This window comes from Bombus pascuorum, chromosome 1, assembly GCF_905332965.1.
Source record: "Bombus pascuorum chromosome 1, iyBomPasc1.1, whole genome shotgun sequence".
NCBI classification, from domain to species: Eukaryota; Metazoa; Arthropoda; class Insecta; order Hymenoptera; family Apidae; genus Bombus; species Bombus pascuorum.
The window spans coordinates 15,614,236-15,640,879 of NC_083488.1; the positions used below are offsets into that span (position 1 = coordinate 15,614,236).

Sequence of the window (26,644 nt, forward strand, 5' to 3'; positions counted from 1 at the left end):
TGATGTCAGAAATAACTATTTATGGAAGGTAGAATTTAGCTGACTTATTAATGATTCAATGGATTTTCATATCTTTTACATCTTTTATGTTTCAATAACAAATACCCTGTCATAAACCTTGTAAGTAGTTGTCAAAGATTATGCGACGATAGCCGGTTACCTAACAGCTCGCACATCCAACTCGAATTCTGTGGTACATTACATACGATTGATCTAAGGCTTCCTAAGCATTATCCTAAATGGTATAACGAAAAGAAGGACACGAGGTCTTAAAAATCTTTAATACGTACAATTTAATTTTAGAATTTTAAATAGAGTATGATGTAGAATAGTAAGAATAAAATCTCTCTAAAAATAGAATCTATTAGATATTCCAATAGATAAATCACTAAGAAGCCAAACTAATCAATTCCATTTTTTGGAACTTTCTTAATTTATATGTCAATATACACGACTGTTGTTCAATATCCAGCAGATGTCGAGTACTTACAGTTGACAGTATATTTAAAAAATAGGAGATGAACCTAACCTGACCCGATACAAATCTTGAATTATTGCACACAGCTAAAAAGAGTTTATTTATGAGTCATTAGCTCCGAGGTGTATATTATTAAAATAAAAACAAAAGGTTAAAATGCATTACAAAAATTTCTATGACATTTGTATGTGTCGCATATGACTACAGTCAAGCACCTAATACGATGAAATATATTTAAAATACGATGATTTAAGTTTTTAATGATTGTAAAGTTTATATTGAATATTGTATCTAATTCGTATGAATGTACAAAAAAACGTCGGGACTCTGCAACTAAGCGTTCATTTAACAATCTTCTTTATTACGACTTTAAAAAACTTCTTTTATTATATTTACTTACCTCCTTGTACAAAGTTGGTCAAAGAGACCTGTGCAAAAGTTTCTTCCATTTTTAACATCTACGATAGACTAAATGTCTGTTTCGTATTGAGCGCCCAGGTTTAAGTTAATGTCTTTCCATATTTTTATGACAAAATTGTATAAATGCAGTGTCTTCTATGTAGTATTAGTGAATGTATAAATTAGAGAAAGTTTCTTATATTTAGCCTGATTTAGAGATCTTTATATCTTAGGCCCATAAACACCGCCAGTTATATTCTTTGGTTTCAGTTATTCGTAACATTATATTTAATGCGTTTAATTACAGTTACAGAAATAAAAGAAACGATATATGTATAAAAGGAATTGATAATTCAAAAATTTCATACACATCTGTTTTAAAACGAAACGTATAAATATCTAAAATATATAGAAACAATATTTTAATAACAGTAGAAAAACAATGAAATTCCTTATTTCATGAAATATGTTAAAGATAAATAACAAATATTAAAGAGTTTCGTACTTTTTTAATAAATTTATATTATTTAATTTTACCTGTTTGTTAAAATTTGTATCAAGATATTTTATGACCTCTGTGTTTGCTGACATGAGATGATAACCTTTTTGATTAAAAGTACTGTTTCGAAAACTGTAAGATTTTTTTTAAATACTGTCCAAAATCTAATGTCATATTGGTTATATTTCACACTAACACCCAGATATATACCTATCATAAATAACCGGTGGAGCTACAGTAACTTATTTGCGTTTCATTTGGTAGCAGTTTCTAAGCCGTTAGAATACATATAAATGTCATGTATAACAAACTTATCGGTTGACCCATTTTTTTGCTGGTTCTGTCCAGTTAGATTCATTTTCATCCTCCTTCTCTCCATCTGCCTCTTCCCTTTCGCCTCTTTCTTGTTCTTGCTCGCTGGATGGGGTAGCAGATGGCGTTTGCGAGATATTAACATTGCGTGCACGCAATTCAGCCAAGAAATCATTTTCCTGTTGATAACGTCGCTGAAGCTCTTCTCGCCAAGAATTCCCGCCGCCGCTACTATCATCACCATCCTCGCCAGCCTCGAAATCTGAAGATAAGGAAAATCGATAATTCCAAAGTTATGAATGCACTTGTTACACGCAAATTATTTTTAATATTTGATCTTTCGATTTCTTGTATGCAGAAAATAACGCTAATTCCTATAAAATGAATAGTGTATAACTGTATCTACTTAATCAAGATATTTAGAATTCAGATGTTCATTTACATTTACAATATCGATAATATTATATACAATAACTGAAAGGAAAATAAATATCGGTCTACTAATTTATAAGTGTAATTGTATGTTACAAATATGTAATTGAGCAAAAATGAAACGGCGGTCAATTAACTACTTCTAAAGAAAATGACAGAATGTAATTCTTAACTAGTATAAAAATGTACCTGATTTACTATTACAATTCCCAATTTACAATTTACTGTTAACGCTTTACTGTCTGAAATAACAGATACGTTTACTAACACTTTTATTTAATATAGTAATTATATATTTATGCAAAAGAAGCATGTGATGTAATATTTTGCAAAATGCTTGTGAGGATGTAAAAAATTACGAGAATGGAAATTTGAACAAACTCTTACCTAACGGCTTTCTGATGTTAATTCGGCCAGAGTTGTGAGAATGATCCTCCTGGTCTGAGTCTGCAAGGCACCAGGATACATTCACAGGGGGTGCATCACACACATTCCACAACACGTCTAAAGTGTCATTTGTATATGAAAATATCTATCTTTTTGCCAAAATTGTAATACCAATGGGATATTTTATATAGAGACTTGTATATTTAAATCCCAATCAAATATTTTCTTATAATAACGATAATTATTACTAACATTATTATATTTTTGTACTTTCTCACAGTATTCAAAACAAAAGAAATGTTATAATAAACTTCGAAGTATCAATGGAAAATGAAACATCGTTTTTATTTTATGGTAAATGCAAGAATAAAGTTGCATAAATTAAATTTTTGTTTAATTGCAATTTGTCCTCAAATCATTTTTAAATCATTAATCGAATTATAAATTATCTTATTGTTAGAAAGAGCATGTCCTGTTTCACGTGTAGTGTAGTAGTCTGTGCTATTTCTAGACTAAATTTTGCTAAGTCTATACTAGATAAGAGAAAATAAGAATTATAACAGGCAAACTGTGTAAAGAGAGGCAAAAACTAAATATTTACATCTGTAAGTTGTTAACAGTGAGTAATATATATGTATGATATATATTTTAAAAACTTGCATAAAACAATTTATAAGAATATTATAAGATATATTTTAAATTTCCAAAAAAAAAAATTTTAAAAACCATTATTGACATATTTAGATACGAATAAAATAAAATCTTGTGGTTTCTGTTTGTTAATTTATCAATTGAAATAATTATTTAAAAATATTGTAACAATATAATATTTGTACTTAATATACATAAAAAAATCGCATATTATTCTTCTTGTAAGTACTAAATACGGATATGCAATTATTTATTTTGTTTTACATATAAATATTTATAAGAATTATTTTCCAAATAATATAAAAAAATTAAATTTCTTTTATACTTTAATTCTTAATATATGGCTATGTATGAATTATAAAATTTACCTTGTATTTGAGCTTTAGTTCCATAATAAATTTGTAAAATTTTGTTCACTAAAAATAGGTAGGGAAATGCATTATTACATGCTATAAAATCTAATGATGTGATAGAAGAAAAATACTGCCAAACATGCCTGTTTACACTAATATGAACAACAATATGAGAAAATGTATATATGTACGAAAAACATTTACTTGAAAAGTTATTTTAGATTGCCATAATTTTTTTATAATCGAGTAATTATTCAAAATAATATGAATGAAACAAAAACATACACATTGGTAGGAACATAAGAACTTTTAATATCTCACTTATTATAACTACTCACAAATATCATTTCATTAATGAGTTTTTGTAATAGTATGTTAGTTTTAAACATATGAGATTATATGAATTAATTGTTACCTCTTCGAGTTGGCTATACATTTTTTATTTTAAGGGCTAATGATTTCTATGCCTTACACCTAATCCAGATATACAATTATTGGAGGCCTATGTTAAAAACGATAGCTAAATACAAGTTTTTGTGCCACTTTGAACTACCAAAGTATTTTGCATTCATTTCTGATGCAAAGTATATTAAAATTTGTAATACAACATACCCGAATTCAATTCCCTCACGAGTGTTGACATGGCATTAGTAACACTGTCAGCAGCTACCAATAAGTCATTTCGTAAGGATCGGCCCAAGCTATTATTCGCACTGCTGGAACCACTCCCTGGCAAGCTGTTTGTCCTGAACGCAGACCTGACATCGAAAATCTCTATTTTCTTTGCATAAAGCGACTTCCAAAATAAAAACTAAGTCAAGATCGTGACATGCCACGTTTATTGTGCAAGCATCTAGGGTTGAAAGTTTTTCATCAGCAAATATCAGTATATTCGCAAACTTTAAATTAGCAATATACTAGCATAAACATGCAATATTAAAAGAAAGCGGGTGTAAAAATTTCATAAACTAAATTTTATTTCTTTAAATCTATATGTTTTTTGTGTTTTAATAAATTTACTTACATATCTTACTTCTTAAAGTTCCATATATTTATGTTTAGCATTCTCCTTTTATAATCTCTTTATTACAACATTTCATTCTGATTTTTGAAAAATATAATTTTAATTTCGATGAAAGCTTAGATATCGTTGAATTAGGGTATTATACATAATATATTCAGTTCATAACAATATTTCAAAAGATAGGTAAAAGAGTATATGCAACTAAAAATAAAAGATAATTAATACATAAAACTACTTTTTTATTAAAAAAATAATATTATATAATTAATTATACAGTTTAATATAAAGGAAAATGTAACAACATTTTTGTAATGTACAGTAAAAAATCTGAACATGCTCTTTAAGATACATTAATATATCTGCTGTTTCATTCCGTATAAATACGCATGCCTGTAATATTTCACAAATTAAATGCAATGAAGGAAAATTAAGATATAATCGATAACATAAAACTATAAAAATTTAATAGTGCCTAAAAGCGTCTCAAAATAGCAAAAAGCAATGACTTATATAAATATAATATTTTAATAAAATTGCAATCAAAATTTACAATATCGTTAATATAGGAATATTTCAAAATAGAAAAATCATTAGTTATTTAACTAATACCAAACTTATTCTTGTTACTAGCTGATCAATAATACAATCCCATTAATATTCACATGCAACAACCAAAGATATGATTACTGTGCTAATTCTTTTCATAGAGTGCAGCTAAAATCTTATTATACTAGCACTGTGTATTTAGAAGAAATCAATTTTAAATAAACGTATATAACATAGAAATAGATATAATCGTTTAAATTATAGATATGCTTGTAAAATATGACTAATTTCTTCATACAACTTAAACATAATTTCTTATTATGTATACAAATTATATAATAATGACTGTTTTAAATATGGCGTAAAGTACATAATAAATGTCGTTAACGTATAAAATTTTGTTAATTTTTCTATTAAAGTCATTACTTTCAATATCTAAGTACGTTACAAATCTTTGTACAAATGATATTTATATAAAAAAAACCTCACAAACATATCAATATAAAATGGTACTAAAAAAATGTTAAAAGAAACAAGGAACGAATTTTTCCTGTTTTTATAAATATGATATGTATTTAGAACTTGTCAATATATTTCTAAATATTTCCTTAACCATAATTTGCCGATAAATTCGAGAATTATTTCTAAATCATTCTATGTGCATGATATAACAGTGTTTTATACAAAGATTGTAATGTTTGCTTTTTCTTTTGCTGCCTTGTGTCTTTTTAACTTTGACTATCTTTTCATTGATTTCTAGCAGAGATTTTTCATATGCCTGCCTACCTTACGTCGCCTCCAACACATGATAAGTTATCTGGAATAGGATTTTGTATTGTTCCCAGCATGGTATTATTAGTTACACTCGCCACTGATGTCGTTGGAACAGGACTCTGGTAGCTTTGAGACATTTGTTGTTGACTTTGCGACTGCTGTTGTTGTTGTTGTTGTTGTGGAGTTGTAGAAAGTGGACCACCTGGAGTTGGTGGAGCTGATCTACTACTTGGCACTGCACCAGGAGGTAAAGGTGGTGACTTTGTACTTCGTGGTGAACTATTTGGTGTTGACCTTGGAGATGCCTGGTGATTCTATAATAATATAAAATTTGGAGTATCACACTATGATAATAAAATTGAAATATTAAAGGAAAGATTGAGATTATAGATTGTTCTTGAAATAATACCTTTAACATTTTCATTAAACCTTCCAGTTGCACCATTAATTGTCTTCTAGAATCTTGCAATGTTGCTAAATGAGTTTCTAACTCATCTTTTCTTTGCCTCAAGGCTCTCAGTTCAGACATTAATGCAGGATTTTCCAAACCAGCCGCTTCGATTTCTTGTTGTCTCCTACAGTTAGATTCAATGTTAATATGATAAAAAATAAATGGAAAACAAAAGTTGGAATATCTTTTGAATTAGATATTCCATTTCACTAACTACAAGCTGAAGCGAGAATATATTATTAATGTGGTGTTTGTGTGTGAATCTAATGAATCTAACAATTTCAAAAATTATATTAACCTTAAAATAAAATAATTTAATAATAACTTTATTGTATAATTTTCGAACAAGATAGATATACCTAATTACTTTAAATTTGTAAATAATGTAATATATCGAAGACTAAGACAACTAAGGTAAGATACAGAGATTCTTAAAAAACTAATGAAGAGAATATCGATTACAAGCGGGATATTCCGGTGTTAGTAATGATTTTGGATTCGACTGTCTTCATTTTTAAGTTTAAGTTTATACGGTTATATAAATGAAATATGCATAGAGGGAAAGATGTATTTATGTTAGTATTGATTGTTGTGATGTCTTCAGCTCTAGTATATACATTCTACGCAACAAAAGTGATAGAAGCGAAACAGAATGTCCTTTTTAACATGCATGATCCTAGGATGGTTCGACAGGATGAACTCGAGGTTTAGGCTTGATATAAAGGAAATAAACGACACAGGTATACCTTAACCTTGCAATCTCGCGCATTATTTCCTTGTTCTTTGCCTCTAATTGCGATATAAGTTCGCGTTGTGCTCTCGAGGCATCTAATGACGCCAAATTAGCATCAGACGGTGCCCTACCCTGTAACACAAATATTGTGGTTTCAAATAATTTATAAAAATAAGGAAATGAAATTTAGTTGAATCATTTTTACTTCTACGAATGATGGTAAAAATTTTGCATACTTACTGCTTGGTCAGCTTGCGACATTCTGGATGCGGCGCGAGGCTGTGCAATTATGAAATTAAAATTAGTCACACAAAGTCACGATTCAGCTGAACGTTTAATTAAGTTTATTGCTCTAATTTGCTAATAACTGAGGATTTCGCATAAAGTTTCATGCTTTTATCATAAACTACACCAAACCACATTATATCGAATATACCCACAGATTTTACATTAAAGATTATACTATTTGTTAGACAACTTTGTATAAATTATTTGAACAATTTTGTAAATTAAACTTATACTTTTTTTATATAAATAATTCCAAGTTATAATTGTTATAACATTAAGATGAATATTAAGCATGTACCCATATAACTGTAGAACAGTAAACAACAAACATTAAACGTTAGTTATTTTAGAATAAATAAGATATCTTACCATAGTCCTAGCTTCCTGAGCCAACCTTTGTGCGTATCGTGCTATTAATTTATGTTCATCATCCAGTCTTGAACTATCCATACTGTACAATGTATGAATAAAGAAATAAAAAAAAAAATAAATAAAATTGTGACTCGTTACGTGCACATTTAGTATAAGCTGTGCAATTTAGATCTGTTTTACGCTCACCTCCTTAAAGTAGAACGGCTGTCCATCGATCCGGAATCGAAAGGAGCCATGAAACCTGGATCTGGAAAACCGTTGTGAGATGGTAAAGGTGATGGCGGGCTGCAATGCAGGGAATTTATTTTCGATTGAAGAATCGCGTTCATATCAACGGCTATACATATTATATGAGTATGAAGATCATGGAACTCACACTATGTGTGATAAATCTAACGTCTTCTCAGGTTGTTCCGGAAATCTCGGTAAACTATTCTTCCCCTTTTCAGGTACGCATCTGAAGCTCTTTCGTAAGGAATGACCAATCTGTTTGCTCGGTGATTTCTATAGAACAAACAGGAGAAGATTGGTGTTATGTAAAAGATACATATTATTATTTATTCATGGAAAAGTTTGAAACTTTGAAAGTTCTATCCAACACGTACAAAACTACTGTACTCCCTCGTTTCATGATCGTTATTATGTGTCCCAGAAACTTTACCGCGCCAAAAACAATCTTGACAGAGCTGGTACGAGTGACATTTCTGACATCTGTATCGGAAGCCGGTGAAGTTCTCTTTGTGACACGCGTCACACATGACAGGATGGGCCACTGAAAAATTGTACATGAATAAAAAACTCATTTACATGCACAAGTTGCATCTTCGTTTGCAATACGTTAAAGTATTATGTTTCTTCATATGAATATTAGACGACAGTATTCAGTGGAAGCATTTTTAAACTATACAGAATACCTACTTTAAAAAGAAACTTTATGTTGGAATACAACGATATTTCACGCATAGGCACAAATACCCTTACACAGGCACCCACACAGGCATTTGAACAGGATACTTACACAGGTCATACTCATTACTGTATAGAGAATGGGGTTCAAAGTATTTAAGGGATCATGGGTCACTATCTAAGACTAGTCTGAAAGTAACTGGCCAACAATCAACAATTCTTGTATACGTTGTTAATTATATCACTCGCTTATATACATCAGGTTCTGTAGCTCTGTTTAATAAACATCACTAAATATTATTTCAAAACAAACATTGTGTCTTCCAAAGATTATTAATCTTAACTTCAAGATTAAATTCTAACACTTTAATATTCAGTAAATTGTAGTAGTTGTGTATCTATTTATTTTCGATTAATATTTTCTGTTGAAAAATTCGCTAGCTGAAGATGAAATATGATAATTCATCTAGGATTACTTTAAAGCACATGATCATCAGATAGATAAACCTGATGTCGGAAGATGTTTTTATGAGTCTAGAAAAACTCAAAGTAGATAATCCAAAAATATTCTAAACGAGTTTTCTGTATATTATATTCTAGTATTACCATAATTCTAGTATTATTACAACTAGTAACAATAAATTGAATTTTAAAGCATAAAATCCTTTAACTACATATGTAATTTGATTTCTGCATTGCGAGATTCATTAATTCTAGATTAATTTGAAATCTGGAAAATCACCTGTTTCAACAGCAGCCATTCTATGGTACAATGGAAGCCAAATTAAACAGTGTGGTCCTGGATCAGACATAAGCGTATCCAAAAAATCGTTAACCGTGACTTTCGAATTCTGTAACATAATGTGACACCCAACGATGCTAATTTCCGAATTGTATTAAATTCAAAGAAGTTTCCCAGTTACCTAGTATACGGACAGAAGTTTATTTTAATGAACTTACTTGGGGAAATATTGAATTGGCAAGACCTTCGGAGTATCCAAAAGATGGAGATTCGTAAACCGCAGCCGTTAACGCTAAAACTTCCTTCAAATAGTCAGAGAATCTCCAGTGTATCATGTGACCATTGCTATCCGATATTTGTGAGTATATATCTGCTCGCCAAATAGACTGAATTAATTAATTAATTTTGATACTACGCGGAAAAAATATAATAAATCCATTCTTATCAATTTTCTGGCTTCCACAAACTCATTAGTTATTTTTAAAAGACATATTTTTGGTCTTAGGGGATCATTTCCATTTTCAATTTTGTTACATTAGAATCCTTCTATTTAATCATAAAGTGACATTATAATCAGAAAATTAATAAAAATTTACTTATCATGATTTTCTTCTTAACTTCGTACAATTTGTGAACGAAAATAAAGAACGAAGAATAACTTACATCGAAATTTGTCCATTAGTTTTCCAGCACATAACGTAGCTAACGCTACTTTCACAGAGAAAACGGATATCTTATTGTTTTCCCTACAAAAAATGTAGTTTTCGATAAATCATAATTGCGAATGTGATGAATAAATTAGTATTTACACAACATTAATTCTTAAAATTAAATTACGCTTTAATTTAATTAAAAAATGTTTTGTAATAAGAATCGAGGAATACAAAATTATATAACTATTTAACCATTTAATCTTTCAATGATGCAATAAAATAGCAAAGAATTCAGAGTGAACGATTTAGAAAGTAATACTTAGTCTTTTTATCTCCAAGATATTCTTAACTTTTCATAGAAAATAAATATAAAAAATATTAGTAATTATATTAAGTATGAAGACATTTAAGATGTGAAATTTACAGTACTAGATTTAACAATCCTTACTTAAGTCTCTCTCAAGTTACACTGTTAAAGGGTTAAAACATTTAATACATGTATAAAATTCAATATCTATTTACCCTGTAGTATAGGCAGCAAGTAACCAGTTCATCAACAGAGCGGTTGTAGCATCGACTTTGGCTTGTTGCGAAACAGGCACTCGTTTATTAAGGGCATGGAATAAGGAAGACAATAAAGTTTCCAGCCTCGAAACTCCCAATGTACTGGATGGTTCCAAAGTGTTTAAACCATTTTCCCGAAATGCTTCGATTACATTCCATATATCCACGTTATGTACTGTATACAACAGAAAATGTGCTTTAGTAATGAAATTTTTTAATTATTTTATTTCAATGGTACGCTTTTATGGAAAGATTGAGAACTACCGGTGTAGATTACATAGAATAGTGAAGTATAATATATAGGTATCATAAATCACTTGGACTGCCAGCTCGCTATCCCATAGCCACACGGACTATTTGATCCTAGGAAGTTCTTGACTCTATGGATCACTTCATGCCAAAACCCTTAGTATTATGGGCCACTTGACGCCAAAAAGCGCTCAACCTTATGAACCACTTGATACCAGGAGTCAATGGTTCAAGATTCTAAAGGATGAAAGGTCTTAGAATTTACGGATCGCCCGAAATCTTGAAATCTCTAAAGCTTTAGGACACCAGAATTAACAAAAATATCAGAATTCTCAGAATATCGAAATTTTGTAAATCTCTAGAACTCGGAAACTCTTAGAGGATTGCCTTTCCATTCGGTTACCTGACGATTCTGTGATTTCGTAGCTTACAGAATCCTAAAAACAATTTCCTAGTACAGCTAAGAACTTTAACTTATCTTTTTTAGTAGAATCTCACCTAATGCATCAAACTATGCGTTTCTTGGCACCAAGTGGTATATGCTTTCTGGCGTCAAGTGGTTCGTATTAAAGTGTTTCGCAGTCTCAGGTGGTTCATTGGATTTAGAATATCAAGAGTCAATAGAATTTAAGAGTAATATACTAGTAATATACTATCAGTAAGTTGATTATAAATGTACCAAATAGATGACTTAGCGTTAAATAAGCTACTATGTGGTGGTGGATCTTTGGACCTGGCCTAACAGCTCTTTCTGACATATTCACGTTATAATATTCAACAAATATTATTGTACGATAAAGCTCAGATTCTATTAGAATTGTCTATAAAACCCAAAACTTAATTTGTTTACACCTACTTTTCCTTCGTTTATTACGTTATACCTCTCCATAAATATGTTATACTCACAGTGAACTTTCTTCTGAATAAATCGCAATTTGCATGCAGTGCGGTACGACGCAAATCGAATGCTATCAAAATTTTGCTGCCGCATTTCTTGCAACAGCTGCAACCGGCTTGCCTCCCCGGTGCTGCTATTTCCCGACCCTCCGGCGCCATCCTCCGCCATCTTATCTGTAACATATAATAAAAATAAAATACTATCATGTTCAATCTATTTGTATGCATTGAGAAAGTCCTAAAAATCGTGTCAGTTTCCAATGGAATGCGAACAATAAGATTTATTCGTGGTCAATTAACTACCTACGCTGAACCTAATGCAGCCTTTTAGTCAGTTATCTAAATGTCAGAGTAATCAATAAAAGCTAGATTTCTTCGTTCTTTATTGCGCCTACGGTGAACATTCCCAAGGGTTCTGAGGGCATTCAAGGCATCCGCAGAATGCACAAGCACTATTCGCCACGGCGTGCTTCATTGTGTTGTTGATTAGTTTCAGTCCAGTCTGATGAATCAAGCATCGCGCGATTAATACGATGCTATTAAGATCAGGAATCGCGACGAAACTAGTATAGCGAAGCACGAAGATGGTCTTCGGACCGACAGTGATAACTTCCAACATTTTAATTGCCATTTTAAGAAAAGTTAAACTCAACAAAATCATTCGACGAAGAAAATAAAATAAGGTAATGTTACGACACTATTACTATTAGTATTAGACACTAGTATTATTATGACACTTTTAATCCTTGTCTATAAACAAGATATATTATTAAGTCATTAAATATGATAAGTATATTTATGTTTAGCAAATCTGATTCTAATTTTAGTGCATTACGTTTTTCTCAGAAAAAGATCAGAGAAAATGAATCATTAAACAAAAATAACTTTTTACATAGTCCAAAAATATTTAAGTACGAAAGAGTTAATAGCGTCGAATTTTAAAAGTTCAGTGTGTACAATTTGTTTCTTATAGAAATAATGTAATATTAGAATCAATATTACAGAAATTATACAATACATATAATACTATTCATATAAATTAAATAATTGGTAACATATTACGATATTATACACAAATTGTTTATCTTCTCTCTTTTTTGAAATCATTCCGTTCTGATTATTCACTTTAAACGAATAATATGATCGATTCCCATGTATCTATAATTATTGAATATTCTATTATGATTTTGATCAAAATTAATTTTCTCGAAATCAATTAAATTAATTTGTTCATATAAATAAACATGGTTCGCCCCATACAACAGTCTCATATCAAAATACAATTTTATCCTCTTCTGAAACCAACAAAATAAAATAATATTCAGTAACGAAGCCACTCGATATACTATCGATTCGCAGCAGCGTTCGTTCACATCACAAATTGCCGCATTTCGGTGTCGATTCAATAACGTCCCGAGTCAATACTTCAATTTAAAACCTCCAAACGTTCGTTCGTATCGTCAACAATCGACAACGACCTATCAGGTTGGCACAGCTAACAAAGAAATCATGGAAACGAGAATGCCGACGAGGAAGACAATTACTTTTATCGTTGATATACTCGACAAAACAACGGGAGAGTTCGCCGGTCGTTAACTTAATGGAACGTGGAAATCACTCAACGACTGTTTGATAATTCATAGGAGACTGTTTCAGACAAAGCCGAATTGTCGCAGCAGCAACTGGAAGCAGCCGGTGAATATCAAAGCAATTAATATTTTGCTGGAAAATCACCATCGGGAATAACGACATGATTCAAGTGGAAAACGAAGCGCAGCAAAGGCAAAAGGATCATTTGCAATTCAGTTCGTTAAGTATTCCGTGCGATGAAGCCTTGATCAGCAGGATCTGCGTGAGATTGTGCGAAACTAAATCGTTCTAGACTTACAGAATCGAATTCCCTGGAGCTTTCCACACTTTTAGGAACAGAGATCCACTTTAGAAATATTTCGTGATCCATTCGAAGACTACACGAAGTGTAATTATTAAAAGTTGATTTGTAAGCAATTCAAAATTGATTCGTGTAGTTCTACGAACTGAAACAAAGCAGGTAGAAATAGTAATTCTAATGTGATCTTTACCCGAATCGACTTCGATTTGTTCACCCGACTATTTTTGATGAATTACAACTGTCCTAATGAACGTGCAAACTCCTGTCACATTGTAATGTTTAACGCGATTCGCTAGTGCGTTGCGACTAGAGATCGCGGTTTTAAATGTGTATTAAAATACATGTGTATCTGTGGCACGTGAAACGTATATTAAAGAATTAAAGATCCATGTTCTTAAGTATATGTACGTGTACACGAGTATCAAGTACTCGTAGTTAGCGTGATTCTGAAATCAGTTAATCGAATTCGCATGTTTTTCGATCATCAGTTCAGCGACTCTCGGGAAGAAAAAATTATAAACCAGGTGTAAGGCTGCTTCACGTTTGATTGTTCAACGTTTATCCACGTATATTCAAACATACTGTCCAGCGGCTATACTCGTATGTTTAAATACACGTATAATAGAAACATACGGATACCCGCGAAACAGGAATGTCGTGTATTTCTATTATACATGTATGCGTATATTTAAATATACATGCATAATCAATGAATACTTAAACGTGAAACGGCCCTGAACATAGTTTTGAATATCTTAAAATATGTTATTTTCAGGATGATTGAAAAGCATGTGAATTCGTTTACCTGTATATATGTATTGAATACCCGCGTACGAGTATATTTGTAGTTCGTGTACACGTGTATTAACATTTACACGGATTGAAAGTGAAATTCGTTTATCATACGCGAAATAAGAATTTGCAGGCGCGATCCACACTTTGGGAATCTATATTCTGTAGCAGTGGTTCCCAAATTTTTTCTAGTCACAGCACATTTTAAAAATTGTACAGATATTTTAGCGCATAATATATACAAATTTTAAAAATTGGAACAACAAATACAATTGCGTGATTTAAAAAAAGAAAAAAGAAGTCATTGCTCTTTCACGATGTGCTGCACATCCTTTGACAATCATTGCACCAGACCAGAGCTATTCGAACTTTGTTATTTCTTCAGTTTAAGTATAAAGTTTCTGGTTTTCAGGATCGTGTGAATGATTTTCAGCGCATTGACTCCGAGGACAGTTCCTTAGCGCAATGGAACGGGAAATCGATGCGACTCGTCGGTTGTTGTCCAACAAAATGGAACGGAGACAGGTGCATTTAGAATGAAAAGTGCCGGGAGAAAGGGAAATCGAGTGAAAGAGCGAGGAAAGAAAAAAAGGTTCGAGCATTGCTATGCACCGGCAGATTGATATCTCCGGCTGCTTCTGCCACCGAGTATTTTCGCGGATTACTCTCTCGGTAAATTCGCGACTCTGGCGAAATACGATCCGGAAGCATCTTTGAATTCGTCTGGCATATTTCGTTGAAACGGTGGAACGATGATTTGCATTCGAGTCTATTTAAGTAAAGTTCCAGTGTCTGAAAAAATTATTCCTTTTTCCTAAAAAATGCTTGCAAACCGGCTTATATGCATAGAAAATATTTTCACGTGTAATGTAACGTGTAAAATACAAAAGAAAGTTTTACGAAAAAATATAAAACCAACTTTCGTCTTGATTTTTTCACAAATTATGGAAATTTCTTTAAATCTTTTTGGAATGACAATAATGACGGACACTGTAGTAATTTCGAAAGTCGGAAGATCGAGAGAAATGGTATAACCTCCATTACGGAAAGTTTTTTATGGGTCGTCTAATATATTTTAAATGAATAAAGCTTCCTGGTAGAACATATTTCGCATATATGTATATAAGTATATATGTGTATTCTTATCTTTAATAAGAGAAATTCAATTTTTGTCAGTTACAATTGTTAGAAATAAAATACGATAGTAATAAAATATAGTATTATATAATACGTACAAAATATTTTTAAATAATCTATGAACTAGGAAACAATAATTTTTGTTTATTAAGAAACTATCTCGAGTTTCGAGTTGTTCGTTTCTTCGACTTATTTCGCAATATATTACAGTCCACAAGGTGAACTGTGCCTATATGCTATCATAAATTATACTTCCAACGAAATTACACGTTTCAGAAACGATTAAACTACATACTTCTAGTACCCTAGAAACTCCAATGCAATTAAACTATATTCTCTAGATACTACGTCCCGTTACCTTATACAAACCAAACTCCATCTCTCGGTCAAGACGGCCACTAACTGCGCAAATATAAATAGTCGGACCGCAATAATCCTAAAGAACTGTCATAAAACTAAGCATTTGTTTTTTACCTTAATTGTAATAAAATATATTCAAGTCGAAACGTTCCTTATGTTTATTGTTCCATCAGGTAAAAAGTGCGAAGGTCGGGTTTTTTCCATGTTCAATGGTTATTTCCACCCGCAAGCGACCAGTGGCGGGGCGTCCAACCCCCAGCAATAGTTTTCCTCTGCGACAGCATCGTCACCGAACTTCACGTTTATCAGCCTTTGATCAGTCGACGTCTCTTGACTGGTTTTTCATCTGTTGATCAGTCAATGTCTTGACTGGTTCTTCGTTCATTGATCAGTCATCAGTTTTAACTTACTATTTACATGTCTCTGAGAATACGTCTACGCGCACCAAGCGTGACTATTTATGTCTACACAGTTATTGGAATAGATATATTATAACCTGTTACCTCAGTTCAGTACACCTCCATTATCTTAATCGAAATAGGGGATCGACCAATTCGTGGCGTCGATTATCTAATCGCAACGAGAATTTACGACTCTTGTTGATGCGATCTACCACGAACGCGTCTGTGCGCGAACGGTCGAATACTAGAATTTTTTAATACTTTCGTCTTAGGTTTTAAGGTTCATTTTATTTTATAATAAATTAATCAAAGATTTAAAAACGATCTATAATTAAATAAATCTCAACAAAATCAATAATAAGTTAAAGAAGATATATGAAGAGTGTTATTCCTTTTTCTTTATCTTCTTTAGTTGGTGGACTTGCGCTGTTTTTTAATTCATGACTTCGGTTCTTCTTAAAGAATTGATTGAGCAAGCGGAGTATTCGATGCAGGATCGATAAAAACACGTTTATCTTCGATCTTATTACATAGCGTGCGAGCACGAGGAGAGAATAGATCGTAACAATCGTCGTTTGTTTGCCGCACAGCGTAACTCATAAAATCGTGCCATCGCGATGGCCTGTTTTCTGTCATTGCGAAACTCCGTTCCTATGCATTGTGGCCCGTGTTCGCCCGAAGGCGAATCACCGCTAAAGTTCATCAGTCGCGCCGATGCAAACGCGCACGGAAAATAGTGATGGGATCTGAAACAATTCGAACATGATCCAAAGTTTAAAGCTCTTGAAAGTCTTGGTAATTCTTGAGTCTTTAAAGTCTTGAAAGTTTGGGCCGTCTTGAAATAAACATATTTATGATAACTCGAACTTACCAGATTTGTTTTAATATTCTATGTCAATGATACCGTTTCAACGTCAATAATCAAAAACCTTATAAGATATCGAATACTTATCAAGTTTTCAAAACCTACCGAAAGTCTTAAAAGTTTTAAAGTGATTAAGACTTTTGAGACGATCAAAGCGACCAAAAATTTCAAAACTATCGAGTCTTTCGAGATTTTATGGACTCAAGACTTGAAAAGACTTCCAAGAGCTCTAAGTTTCGAATCATGTTCGAAGTGATTCGAATTTATCACCATATATGCGATACAGATTCGAAGCGGTTCGTAGTGTTTCAGATCCCGTCACTATCGGAAAACCCGCGATAGAGAGAAACTGTAAAGAAAATCGACCATGTCGGAACGACTGCAATAAACATAGAATTCTAAAGGCGCATGAAAGTTATAGGTGTAGTTGTCTGAACCGGTTATGTAACAGCGGTAAAGCAGCGGTACATTACTACTCGTAGACGAATCTTTTCTACGCCACGAAACTTCGCATTAATCATGTAATTTGTTACTACGTCATTATGAGTTCAGATAAAAGCAATAGTCTCGAAAGGCTGATTGAGGCTAGAACTACAGCATCAGATTTTGCTTTTTTATAATTATTGAAAATATGTAGATACATTTGATAAAATTAATATTACCTTTTATTCAAATAGATAACAATTATTTAGATATATTTATTTATATCAGGTTTGGACAAACTCTGTTTGAAATAAAGATAAAAAATAACAATTCAAAGTAATAGCTCATTTCAATTATTACATTATTTTTATTGTGAATATAATATAGGAAAGGTAACTTCACTATTAAAATCAATTAAATTATTTCCAAATATTTTTGTATTATATTATATAATAAATTTGTTCATTCTACCTCTTTCAAATTTGAATTTTAATACATATTAATTTAAATCTTAAGTATTATGTAAACTATATATTATTGATAATATAATTATAATATGAATGTTGAAGTAACTACAACTACTTGTACAAATATTGATATAACTTCTGATCTTACATATATATGTATAATATCAAATTGGTTTTGGTATTGAGATATTGAGCATTGATTTGAAATTTTTGTTTTACGTGTACCGTAACCCACTTATGGTAGTCTGTTCATGGTCTAGTTACTACAAGTTACTTTGGCAAACTGTGGCGATCACACGAAAATTTCTATCGGATTATCATAGGGAAACCCGCGATGATTGGATCGAAGTAAACTTCTACTGTAATGTAGTTACGTTCGGTTGTAATTTAGTTAAATATTATATCCCAGTGTGTATTATTCGTTTGCATGGTTTGTATGAGATATTATATTATCTATATACATGTATTTCTCTAATTTATAGTAGAAATATGTATATAGAATATTAATAGTATATTTCTAATCAGAAAATTAAGTAATTATAAACCACATCATGATAAGTCACATTTCTCGACTTTTTCTTCGCTTTTGAGATGAAATTTATATCTTGTATAATTCTGTTGAACATGAACTTGTTACATTCTTTTAATGTGATCTTCAATCAAAATTATCTAATCTTTTATATTTGGAGAATACATGAATCATATAAGCCTTACATTAAAAATTAATTGAAAAAATCTCACTGCAGATTAATATATCCCCACATTGCTATCACCTTATTGAATTAAATACGACGTATTATTACAACGTATTATACTCTTTAATTCGTACAATGCTAATTATTCCGATGTAAGAATTAAAGATGTTTAACAACGAATTAATAATCAAGTACGAAGTAGATCCCGTTGATTGCTTAATTGCGTGACGCAGTTGTTGTGTAAAACAAATGTGCTGATACCGATAAACCTTAATTAACAAGACCACATTATTTCATTATGATCACTTATCATTAATCTTATAAACCGGAATTTTTATTCCATTGAATATCGAACATGCGATATTACCTCAGAATAGGTGCTAAGGTTTACAAGTGCACTATTCAGTTAAGTTCGTCGCAATTGAGTTCTTATCTCTGCTCGTTAAAATTCTTCAGCCTGGTATGTGTTTTTCCGCGTAATGACTACGTTGCAAAGTTAAAAATACACTAAATGTCACACAATTGCGATCGCTTGTTGCATGAGTAAAAACACTTTTCAATAACGCGAGTATTCGATGAAAAAATTATTTATGCATTCCAGATAGAATATTCACTTTCCTTTTAAATTCTATTAAACTAAACTGAAAATGACATTAAAATAAAAAATACTAAATTTCTTAAATCGCTAACTCTGGCTTTACGTTTCGCTAGGAGTTCCCATTTATATCACTTTGAAGCTCGACAAAAACGAAATAAAGTAAGCTTATTCAGGTGTTCCAAATCTTATCCAAAGCGATGGCGTGTTTTAAATTCGAACGAAGTAGGAATTTGGCGTTCCCGCCAGCTATTCGTTGCAAATCACGAATGTACAATTTGAATACACATAAATAAGCACACGGCCGTGCTTTAGCTTTAGAGGACCAACAAAACAAACGGCGTTTCTCAGAGCTATGAAAATAGCTCTCCTCGACGATTCCTCGAAAACGTGAATATCGCTTCGAGCACAGCTACTCGATCTTATTGGCTTTTTGCCGCTAATAATTGAAATGAACAGGCTGTGAACACAACATACTGAAGATTCAGTGTTTTCTTTATCAAGTCACTGTTGATTGTCAATATGTAAATACCTGCTATAAATACGCATTATTTTCATTCGTTTCACTTATTTCACCATATTGATCATATGCTTTAATTACTGTTCTTATTTATCTTTCAGTTTATCATAATGTATTTATTTATATCTTACTATATGTTTTATTATGAAACTGATACATCCGTATATTCTCTATCAGAAAACATTTACTTATATTTTGTATTACATGTATTTGGCAATATTATAATATTAGGAGACATTATAATTACAATTATAAGTAACTTCAATCTCAAATTATAATCATTGTAATTTACTAATTACAATATGATACAATATAACACCTTCACATTATTTCACCACTTGGCCCATGGATTAAGATCAGGTTACTTGAATTCAAGCGAATTGTTTAATCTGAATGAGTCTTAACAAAAGATAGTGCAACTACCGACAAGCGAATATTCCTCAGAGAGCATGAAAAATAGTTATTCTTCTAATATCGTCATTCTAAACCAAGGAATCCTTGAAAAGCATTCAATCTCCATTAACTCTTAGCTGATTATTGGAAACGAATGAAGATACGATTCCTCCGGCATGGCTCATTCAGTCATTAAAGGCTGTTACGCAAACGGCGCAGGGTGAAGTTTTGTTTGAAGGGTGAATCGGCATCGACGGTTGTCGTATTGTTCGCCACTTCGCGCTTTAATTACGCGGCGCAATGAACTTCGTAACTGCTTTCCGGCCTTCGGCCACTCCGTATACTCCAATAACCAGTATACACGCAATGAAACTTTTCTCTTTTTTCCCTCCCATTTTCTCTCTTCTTTTTTTCCTTTCCCAGCGTTTTCTTTGCGTGTGTGCACATATATCGATCCTAGATTCTGCTCGATTGACTATGGCATCAGGTTACTGGCAACGCTGCAATAATAATACCTTCACCAGTTCTAAAAACCGAAGGGTATCGATTTTTTCCAGCGGATTGCACGTTTAACGTAATTGCGGGTTTTATTTTCTGTGAACGTAGATTTCGGTGGAAAATGTTTTGTTTCCATGAATTAATGTGAATATCATAGGGAGAAAAACATGCTCGCTTTTGCTGATTCTTTTATTTCAATGTTACTTTATGGCTAAAGAAGAATATTTTAATATAAAATAGTTCTGTTATGTAACAATAATTATTTTGTGCGCGCGTGTATGTGGGAAATCTAATTACAAGATTTTAATTCCGCCCCTTCCTTTTCTTCCAATTGTCCTTCCTTGATTCTCCTTTTTCCATAGAGTCCGTTCCTTTTTTCTCTCCCTTTAGTATTTCTCTTTCTGTTAACCGTGTTCCTTTCAGCTCTTTACATTCATGCAGCATATGTTCCAGTGACTCTCATGCCTCTTTACATAGTTTGCGGATTGTATCTTCTTTTTTTCAATACATATTTCCCCTTTCTTCGTTTCCACGTTTTCATTTAAATATTTAGCTTTTTGATTGTCTCTAATTTACTTATAACGTTTGTTATACCCGCCTTCTACTGTTCTATTGTATTTCCATTGTAACTGCTCTGCCCAGTCCATTTGTGTTAGATCTTCAACAAAATCTTCGTCTCTTCTTCTTTCCATTTCCAATTCTTTAGTATTTATCATTCTCTGCCTGTTTTAAATATCTTTTATTTCTTTACATTTCTTATCTTGATCTGTATGTATTTCCCTTCAGCATTCTGTATCATTTTATTTTTGTTTAACCGTTTTGTTTTCTCCTCGTATCTTATTGGTCTGTTACCCGCCTCTATCCTTACTTTATTCGTTTTGGTTTCCACCAAGACTATGTTGAGATGTTAAAATCCAGATCTAATATATTTCTCTTGTATGTTCTCTATTTTTTCTGTTTTCTTCCATCTCTAAATAATTTTGCTATGCATTATTATTATCTTGCCAAAGATATAGTTCTTAAGATAAATAGTATATTATATCTCCAAATATTCAAAACGTTTTTTAATATTTTAATATTATGATGAAGAATATTTTTTAAAGTATGAAGAAAGTGGACAAGTGCGTATTTAACCCGAATATAAGAAAAACAATTTTGATAATATAAAATTAATTGATAAAAGATTTATTTCTTTGTTAACACTATATGAAAACATTTTCTAAATATATTATTAATTGTTATTGTGAGTAGATGGCCCAAAATTTTTGCATAATATAATATACAGTGTGTAGATTGGCAAGGATGATATTGGCATTAGGTCAGATGATTAAGTACCAATTTAAAAATTCTGATATTTGGAGAAGCTTGTGTTTGCGTCACAAAACCTGATAGATTAAATAACACATATTTACTAAATAATGATTCAATTTGGGAAAACGGTTTGGGAAAAATGAGTTTGTTAGTTGTTCGATGTTATATCGAAATTCTTTATATCACAGTAATATGAATAATTACTTTGAAAAATAAATATTTTTAAATTATTTGAAAAATTTAATTTTGAATATCAGTTACTACAAAGAAAGATGCAGTAAAAAAATAGAAATAATTCTTAAACCAATTGCTAATAACGTGTTTTAAATATTTTTGTAAGTTTTGTAATATATTCTTTCGATCCATACTAAAAAATGTATTCCGTCATCAAATAAATATAATGTTTCATGTAAATACTCGATATTCACAATAAAAACGTTATTCGTTATTCAAATACACGCCAAAATAAAGACACCACTGATCAAAACCTTCGTGACCATACTCAATAGCATTTAATCAATTTAGCGAATCGGCTTTGTGTAACTCAATTTGATTCAATCGCCGCGCCCAATAGCGATTAATGCTTGACAATGTCTTAAATACATCAAAGTGGAAAACCGTTAAGTAAATAGAACCAAGCGTAACACACTAACTAAATCGACGAGGAACTGACAGAGGGGAAAACCTCGCCAAGATAACTTACGTAATCCCATTTAGGTTCGGTTTTAGGTACAAAAAGCTTTGTACCGAAAGCTAGTTGTGTATCGCGAACAAAGCTTTTTCACTGATCTGGTTAATATCATTGATGCGTACATATTAAAAGAAAAAAAGGAAGAGAGTAGATCACCGCGTGGAATGCTTGATAAATATAGAGACGGCCGCGATAAATGCAGTAAAAACTATCTAGGTTTCTGTACTGCCTAATCAATATTTTACTTACCGAGTTACAGCTAGCAAAGGAGAGAGAGAAAGAACGATCTTACCGCCTATCTTTCAACGAAATAATCAACGAACCAAAGTGCACAATGCGTTTTCGAAATTATCACCAATTTTGAAATTCGAAACGTTTGTTTTCAGCTCTAATTTTACTTTTTATTCTATGATTACGTGAACCATTCGGTGCAAACATTTCTTTTCATTTCACGATATGACTGATACTTTTGATATCTTTTTACATGTGTTTACTGTAATCTTTTATATCCTATTTTTGATATTTGACCCTCGAAAGGTGAACTTTCACATCCTGTGATTTTTGTTTTGATATTATCGTCCTGCAATAATACCATTACAATGTTTCTTTGTTATTGTAAATAATAATGTTATAAATAATGTTATTGCGAATAATAACAATTGTAAAATAATAATATTTCATTCTTAACTACATTTTTCGTATTCAAAAATTTCTTATTAATTAATATTTAATTATTTTTATCATTATTAAATTAGTTAGAATATTTATTTAATATTTAATATTTAATATTTCTAGTCTTTTATCATATGTTCTTCTAATCTTTTATTTTATTTGATCTATTGATATACTATTGATATATATTGATGTAAGATGTGTGTGTGTGTGTGTGAGAGAGAGAGAGCAAATGTGGATATTGTAGAATGATAGAATGATTATTAATTCTCCGAAAACCACCATACCGTATAAATTAATTATCAATATTTGAGAGAGAAAAAAGGTCAGTTTATTTTTTAAAATAAAATTAAGTATTTTTAGTTAGTTTGATGTTATTATAATATCATATTCAGTTTCGTACTATACAAAATCATTATATTATTAACCTTTCGATTACTCCAGGCAAATGTGGTATATTATAGCTTGAATGCCTGAATGATTAGACTAATTCAGCTGTTCCATGTCAGTACACAAGATAACAAACAGACTAGCATAATTTGTTATGCGACCTTGTATTGAACTAGTATTGAGAACGATATTCATTTCATATCTATACGGAGGGAAACATATGATAAATTATAAGTAAAATAATAAGAATGAGTATTTCTTATAAAATATCTTTTTTGCATATACATATAATGAAAATTTAAATGAATCGATAATGAATTAATCAAGTACATATACTAATTCGTGAAACAAGAAAAAAGCAATTATACCTATTTATTTATAATTAATAATTAATAACTATTAATAATTTGTTAATTTAGTATTATACATAATACCAATTTATATACTGTTAGTAGGAATAATAATAATGTTCATTAATAATGATAGTAACTAATAACGGAAAGCCTACTCCACAAATAAAAAGAATTTTTTTACAATGGAACTAACATTTTATGAAAGGTATTTTTCATACATTTCTGTTTACAGGGGACTAAAAGGTGTATTGATTGTTGGCCATATAAAGAGAAATCGTCTCGATGAAAACTGTTGATGACAAAAGGCTTCGAACCTGAGTATATATATATCACTACAAATAGTAATATGTGGAATCAATAATATCAGTTACAAATCTCGAACAATCCACATAATCCTAAGATTAATATATCGAAAATATCTGTGCAAACAATAAATGACATAGTTGAATGGTTGAATTGATCAGAGGAACTGAGACCGGAACAATGCTCACGTCAGCGGAAGGAATATCCCAGGAAACCTGAAAATCCCTAACTACATATGTATATCGTTCTACCATTTTTTCCAATATATCTTCCCGAATGGAATTACTGTCTTTGCGGCGTACAAATTGCCGGAAGGATCCAACAGGAAGTGTCAGAGGAAGATAGTCAAGCAGGAAGTTGCAAAGGAATGAGGAACGTGTGGATGCCTAAGTTTGAATCAATACAATAAGTGGGCCAGGTGGGGGGTGTATAAGATCGCTTGAGGAGACAGAGGAACGGTTGGGAATGTGGGACAGTTTTGGTGCGTACAGAGGAACGCGCGAAATGGAGCGGCCAAAAGGCGCGGCCAATTTCGGATTTCTCATAATTCAGATTCTCGTCAAGCTGATCTTAATCTCTTGATAGACGATTGAACAAATGGAATAAATAACCTTTAATCGTCTTACGCGACTCGAACTACAAAACATGACAATGATATAGAATCGATATCCTGTCAAATGTAACATTATCGTATAACGAATAATTGATAGCGATGTATTAAAATTTGTAACATATTTCCAAATGATTTCCAGACAAGGATTATCGTACATACTTATATCAATGTCAGGGATAAATGTCAATCGTTCAAAATGTCATGCGGTTTCGAACGATTACACGATCGGATTATAATAAGATATAGATTGATTTTAATGATTACGAAGCGATACGTCATTCCGTGCGCTGAAATTCGAACAACTTTTACTAATAGCACACGACAATGATGAATCAACTGAGAATAATGTTTTGGACCGGTGCCGAGTAGAGGAAGCAACGTGTGTCAGTGGGGCACCGTTTAAGGGGGGAACAAACACTTTGCCAGATAGAATATATGTACATATATTCATCGGGACAGTGTCCGTTATATTACATTAGACGCATATGAAGTTAATCTTATTTGCCGGGGTTTATAGTTGCCGTTATAATATACTATAACGGTAAATAAATAAGGGGACATTCTTGCAGGTGCAGTAAAATCGTAGATCTTAACACCTGTGGAAACCGTATCGGTATTATCGACTTTAATGACAAAATTCAAATAGAACTACAATATCTTTATATATTATATTATATTCTATATTTACAGTTTTTAATAAAATCTTATATCAATAGTCTTATCATTCATTTAAATCATTCTGTACACGTGAACATTTTATTGTACATTAAGTTACGAGTTTTATCTGGTACATAAAAATGGATATAACAATTCGAAATTCCACCTTGTTATAAAATTATATATAAATACTAGAATGCCATTCATTAATTTTTATCTGATGCTGTAAAGAAGTATACGAAAACATGTGTGCAATAAATCAAAATCGTGCAGAACGCCGTCACGAGACACGGCGATGCACCTAACCTGGCCTACCGGTGTACATACCTTAGACGCTTTCGATGCGCGTGTCTCCAACAAGGGTGAGAAGAAAAAGAATTGCCGACGGGTGTGGGATCCCCGTCCCCGTGTCGGCAAAGGCTCCTTTCGTATCGTTCTATCACATACGCGACGTCATTAGGATGGCTTTTACTACGAGAAAGTCACCTAAATGACGATGTAACGACACTTCTCGTGGCACTCGAGTAGGTACTGCTACTCGGAGCACGGGACAGATCTGTCAAGAGGAGCAAACGCGTAGTTTCTGTAAGCCACTCTGATAAATACGATTCAGCCGAACGTACTTTTTACAGAGATACACGTCAATAATCAGCCCGCGTCGAATGAAAGTCACAGAATTTTTCTTACCACGGAAACGTTGCGATAAACAAACTCAACGCAATCTCAACGTAATGTGCATCGCAAGCCTTGCGGCCATCACTGATTTTAACTGGCACTGGTCGTCGGTGGCGCCATCGCTTTTTTAGACGGGAGAACAAGGAATCGGACCATTGCGCGCGCGATGGTCGCATGTGACTACAAATATGTCTATATTCGAGGAAATTATGAATTACGTTTTTCTCTCATT

General features: G+C 31.9%; 1 protein-coding gene and 1 long non-coding RNA gene across 9 annotated transcripts; both read right to left on the reverse strand.

Annotated features, from left to right (window-relative positions):
* Positions 1 to 1,541: 1,541 nt before the first annotated feature.
* Positions 1,542 to 26,510, reverse strand: LOC132906181 (dystrobrevin beta-like). Of its 8 annotated transcripts, none has more exons than XM_060958156.1 (17): positions 26,065 to 26,510; positions 11,720 to 11,884; positions 10,523 to 10,739; positions 10,011 to 10,093; positions 9,566 to 9,717; positions 9,348 to 9,456; positions 8,305 to 8,471; positions 8,076 to 8,203; positions 7,886 to 7,984; positions 7,697 to 7,721; positions 7,280 to 7,318; positions 7,053 to 7,171; positions 6,265 to 6,430; positions 5,868 to 6,169; positions 4,124 to 4,269; positions 2,508 to 2,567; positions 1,542 to 1,950 (listed from the first exon to the last, which is right to left on the reverse strand). In XM_060958156.1, exons 2-17 carry the CDS (start codon positions 11,877 to 11,879, stop codon positions 1,688 to 1,690), a joined length of 2,235 nt encoding a protein of 744 aa, XP_060814139.1. In that variant the 5' UTR covers positions 11,880 to 11,884; positions 26,065 to 26,510; the 3' UTR covers positions 1,542 to 1,687. The 8 variants fall into 8 exon arrangements, with proteins under 8 accessions (XP_060814139.1, XP_060814114.1, XP_060814122.1 ...); XM_060958131.1 differs by having other exon boundaries at positions 7,059 to 7,171; positions 7,697 to 7,778; XM_060958139.1 differs by having other exon boundaries at positions 4,124 to 4,257; positions 7,697 to 7,778.
* LOC132906050 (uncharacterized) lies at positions 15,509 to 23,330 on the reverse strand. Its single transcript, XR_009657928.1, has 2 exons — positions 19,109 to 23,330; positions 15,509 to 17,037 (listed from the first exon to the last, which is right to left on the reverse strand). It is a non-coding gene; the product is annotated as an uncharacterized LOC132906050 (long non-coding RNA).
* Positions 26,511 to 26,644: the final 134 nt, after the last annotated feature.

Bases quoted from the DNA above. Each gene is read 5' to 3' on its own strand.
- LOC132906181 (XM_060958120.1), bottom strand. From the start codon at position 11,879: ATGGCGGAGGATGGCGCCGGAGGGTCGGGAAATAGCAGCACCGGGGAG. The intron at 8,472-9,347 runs GTGATTTTCCAG...ACAATTTTTCAG, and splicing joins AATGGCTGCTGTTGAAACAG to TGGCCCATCCTGTCATGTGT. The intron at 2,568-4,123 runs GTATGTTGTATT...GGTGCCTTGCAG, and splicing joins CGTGAGGGAATTGAATTCGG to ACTCAGACCAGGAGGATCAT.